The following is a 4,592-nucleotide window of genomic DNA, read 5'->3' on the forward strand; positions in this document are numbered from 1 at the left end:
CTATCCAGATCCCTCTGCAATCTCTCCCTCCCTGCTAGCGTGCTCACCTCCCCCCAAATTTTGGTGTCATCAGCAAATTTAAACAGGTTACTTTGCTGTCATCAGCAAATTCAAACAGGGTGGTGGAGAGCAGGTCCCACAGCTCCCTTCAAGTACAACTATGGGGGTGGGAGGAGGGGGAAGTTGACACAGGTGACATGGGAGTGGGCAAGGGGGCACAGGTGATACGGCAGGGGATGGGGGTGAGGGGAGTGAAAGTGTGCCCCCCCCTCCAGATTTCTGTGCCCACAGTGGGATACAGGGCTGAAGTCAGGCTGGACCAGCTCTGAGCAGGAGCTCCCTCTGCAGCCAGTGGGTAGGACCTGGCACACGAGGCGGTGCTGTGTTGCCAGGGTCAGCTAAGGTGAGGTGCCCCCTGCCCATCCAGTAGCAGCAGGGAGCACAACTCTATGCTACTACTGCTGCCACACCTCACCTTGGCACTTGTGGCAAGGCAGCACTTCCTCCCATACCAGGTCCCACTCACTGGGCTGCGGAAGTGGCTTCTACCTGGAGCTGCTCTGGCCAGGCTGCAGCCCCGCATCCCATGCCCCACTGTGGTTGCATAAATCTGGGGGGGCACCTGCCCCTGGGGTGCATCACCTGAGCCCATAACTCCCTTTCCCCACGCACCCACCACCTTCCTCAGACACTGTGGGGCTGGGGCCTGGGGGCAGCAGATAGTGGATTGGGAATGAGAGGCCCTAGCAGAGCTGGGGAAGCTGGGGGTCAGGAGTGAGGATCACTGGCAGGACCAGGGGGCTGGGGGTCAGGAGTGGGGGGCATTGGCAGAGGTGGGAGGGGGGCTGTGGCTTGGGAGTGAGGGGCAGGAGCAGGGCACTGACATATCAGGGCTGCTCAGTGCCACAAAGCAGCGGGTGGGGACAACCACAGCCTGACCCACGTCCTGGTGAGCAAAGGGGACAGGGGAAGCTCTGATTTACTGTGATAAAAAAACCAAAATCAAATGCCAAAATATACAGATATTTAGAATTTGTTTTGTTATAATGATTGAGGCACTGCTAGGCTTCCAAACTGCTTTAAAATGGTAAATATATCAATAAAATATTGTGTTCAACTGATACCTGTATCTATAGTAGTGTTTCATTTTAATCACAGAAAAGCACAGGTTTTGACGTTTTAAATCAGAGAATCTGGGATTTTTAAATGGAGAAATCCAGGATCTCTGCTAATCAGAAACTGAGACCAAGTTCTCCATTTTACCCAATAAACCATCATCTACGTGAATTGTTCTCCCTGGTGGCTTTTGCACTTCCTTCCATAAAGGAAATATTTTAAATGCATTTCTGAAGTCCAGATGTCTTGTTCTTGGAGTGATTGATTTCCTTTGCTTTTGGCAGTGCCAAAGCACTGTCTTTTAATAATTGCAGTTGTCTGCATTAAATACAGCAATTAGTAGATGTAAATGCAAATAGAACACACTGTATCCTGTCTTCTCAAATTACCCTGTGTCAGGAATATGCACATGCTCAATTGAGATCAGTTACAGCATCATTAACAGAATTTTCTTTTTGTTTTCTCACCTATACTTTTATCAACATTGACTAATTTCTCCAGCCTTCTGTTCCATGTTTCAGCTAACAAGAACCTATGGAAGTAGGAGAAGATTTTCCAAGACCAAACGTGGGATTTTATATGTTAAAGTGCCTTGTGAATTTTGACCTGCAAAAATGCTACCCTGATGTTTTGCGTGTCATATCCGTAGATGCCTTTCCGTTGATTGCATTTGCTCAGTTCAGAGTTTGCAACAAGATTCCCATTTATTGTGACTTTCAGCATAACATGCTGAGGCTGTTCTCTGATAATAAAGCTGTGTCCTTTCTGCTTCATATATCATCACTGACAGTAAAGGTACTGAGATGGTGCAATACTTGGCAATTCTAGCTGATGATGCATGAGGTAGAAGTGCATGCAGCTCTCCCTTCTGCAGTTCTATTGGCTCTGCAGTGCTGAGTTGCACACATTTTTTTTTAAGGTCCAGTGAACCAAGTAGAATGTGACTCATATTCACAAGAATAAACTGTGCCGCAGGCCTTCATGGAAGAAAGCATGGATGGGATGATGTGATAGCCTGTGATAACAAACCTGAAAGCAGGCAACTGGACTAGATGAAACAAGAGATCCTCTCTAGTGTTCTGTTCCGATGTATTACAGAAAGCCCAGTTGCTTCCAGCACGCACACAATACTATCTGCACCACCCCACTGACTATCATGGGGAGGGATCAATGTCCTGCTTCCACCCACACCACGTGCGCAAGGTGCGCTTGGAAGGGAGATGGGGGAACTGCCCCCTTGCTTCCCAAAATAGAGAGAATATCGTCGTCTCTTGTCTGTTGTGCAAAATACATATCGGTGTCGTGCAAACTTTCCATACAGTCTGCCTACACCTATGCCAGGGCCACTGCTAGTCTGTCCAACATAAAGCAGTTCTTCTGTAAGCACAAAGTCACCCTTTAAAAATATGTGTATCAGTGCTGGTGTCAGTTGTTGAGCAGCACAATTCCACTGTCGTCTGCAGTACATACAATGTTTGTATTAATGCAACGTTGTTATATGTTGTAATTTATGCTATATTCATTACACTTGAGATGTGTGAAAGAACTTGCAAAGACATAAACTTTAAGAAAGCCCAGCAGCAAATTATAGCCTGACAAAATCATTTTTAAACACAGCAACAGTTTAGGGTTTGGATAGCATCCGTGTGCAGTACAAGCATAATCTGTGCAGATAATTAATGTAGAATGAGGAATTCAGGACACTGAAGATAACAGAAAGGGGCAGGGAAGGCATCTGAGTTTTTGCTTTTGGTAAAGCCAAATTCAGTACTGTAGCTCAGATTTAAGCTCTTCTTTTTTCTTCTGGTTTTAATCCAAACTTTCAGAATCTAAGGTGGGTCAGATAAAAGGTTTGGGATTTTTCCCAGCTCTGTAATGAATAAACTGAGGTAGTCTGATTTAAGTATTCCTTATTTGACAGAACTGGTCATATGGCATGCTGTTTCACACACAAACTGGATATGCAAACGGACATGTAGAACCCCGTTTGCTATATGTGTATGTGAATACCTAATTTGCAAGAATCACAGCAATGATGCATGAACATTAGATGTACAACTGCATGCGCTTTTGACTCTGCATTTCTCTGCCTCTTACAAAATAGGTCATTAAACTGGTAAATGCTATTAGTTAATCAACATCTTATGTGGACAATTTCTGTCACATAGCAGCAGAGGAAAAATTGTGAATGTGTTGTCATTGTAACTCCCTAACAACTAGAGAAACATCTGTAAGCAAGTGTGTTAATACTGAGTATTTAATGAAAAGGAAAGAGTTGGCAGTATTTTCTGAGATGAAGTGGAAGAAAAATGATACTTTAGCTAACAGATTAATGTCTTGCAAATGGACAGTTAACAAAGTACCCTGACATTCTCCTATATTTTGATGTTTTCAGGAGACCAAAATCAACTGTGTTCGACTGGCGACAAAAGGTATGTGAGTTTCTCTCTCCCTGGTTACTAGCATGATGCCAATAAGGTAAAAGCTACCATGATGACACAACATAATTGCAGTGACCACTGAAAGCCATGGGCCTTTCTTAAAGCAGGTCTGGACTGGCCAGGCCAAATCCAGTTTCCACAATCACCTTCTATGGCCTTTGCAAGTATTTAAGGCATTGTTGGAACAGGAACCCCCCCCAAACCCTTCTTCTTGTTATCTTATTTCCCTCTGCAAGTATTTGCAGTACATAAGAGAAAGAAGATTTATCATAAAGCTGGCTTTTCATGGAATTTGAGCATGTAAAAATCCCAACTTTAAACACAGGGTCCAGCTCCAGAGTTTCTGCTTTCACTGGTATGAGCTCAGAATAGATTCAGTAATAGCTTTGAGCAAATGTCAGGTAGCTGGTGATATGATAAGAATGCACTGGCAATGTATGATTAAGAATAACACTTCTCATCCCTGAATCCCCACTACAGGGTAGAACTCTGAGGAACCTTTCATCTCAGTGTCTAGGTTGCTCTTCAGGTTATGGAACTGCTCATAACTTGACTGATGATGTAATAATCAACTCAAGGGTTAATTTGCAAACAAAAGTGGTAAGAAAGCAATTTATTTGCAACAAAAATAGAAGAGTAGTTTGGAAAAGACATAGCACCAAGGAGCTATGAAACACCAGTTGACAGGTACCTAATATGAGAAGATTATCAGATCATCAGATTCTTTGGCATGGGACTTGGAGGAGTTAAGATGGTCAGTGTAGTACTTTAGAGATCACAGTAGTTTGGATAAGAGGCAGTTCTGTACAACCGCAAGAATTGCATTGGCCAGAGCCAGGTGCTGGAAACAGCTTGTGTCACCATTGTAACCCAAAGACAATGAGCCTTTTCTTCCCTCTTTTCCTTTCTTATGTGGCTCCACTTCTCTGTAATGCCCCCACACCATATCATTGCTTTCCTCTTTAGAGGTTCCTCATCAAATCATCATCTTAAGTCCTTTATCTGAGCTGCAAACATTCTGTACATCTTGACTCT

General features: G+C 43.9%; 1 protein-coding gene across 1 annotated transcript in view; it reads left to right on the top strand.

Annotated features, from left to right (window-relative positions):
* Window positions 1-4,592, top strand: part of PTPRT (protein tyrosine phosphatase, receptor type T) — a 1,137,038-nt gene that overhangs the window by 969,987 nt on the left and 162,459 nt on the right. The window contains exon 13 of the mRNA XM_019513020.1: window positions 3,512-3,548. Within this exon, the coding sequence (XP_019368565.1) occupies window positions 3,512-3,548 (37 nt within the window). The remainder of the gene's footprint in view (window positions 1-3,511; window positions 3,549-4,592) is intronic.

This window comes from Gavialis gangeticus, unplaced genomic scaffold, assembly GCF_001723915.1.
Source record: "Gavialis gangeticus isolate Ggan-Ray unplaced genomic scaffold, GavGan_comp1, whole genome shotgun sequence".
Taxonomy (NCBI): domain Eukaryota; kingdom Metazoa; phylum Chordata; order Crocodylia; family Gavialidae; genus Gavialis; species Gavialis gangeticus.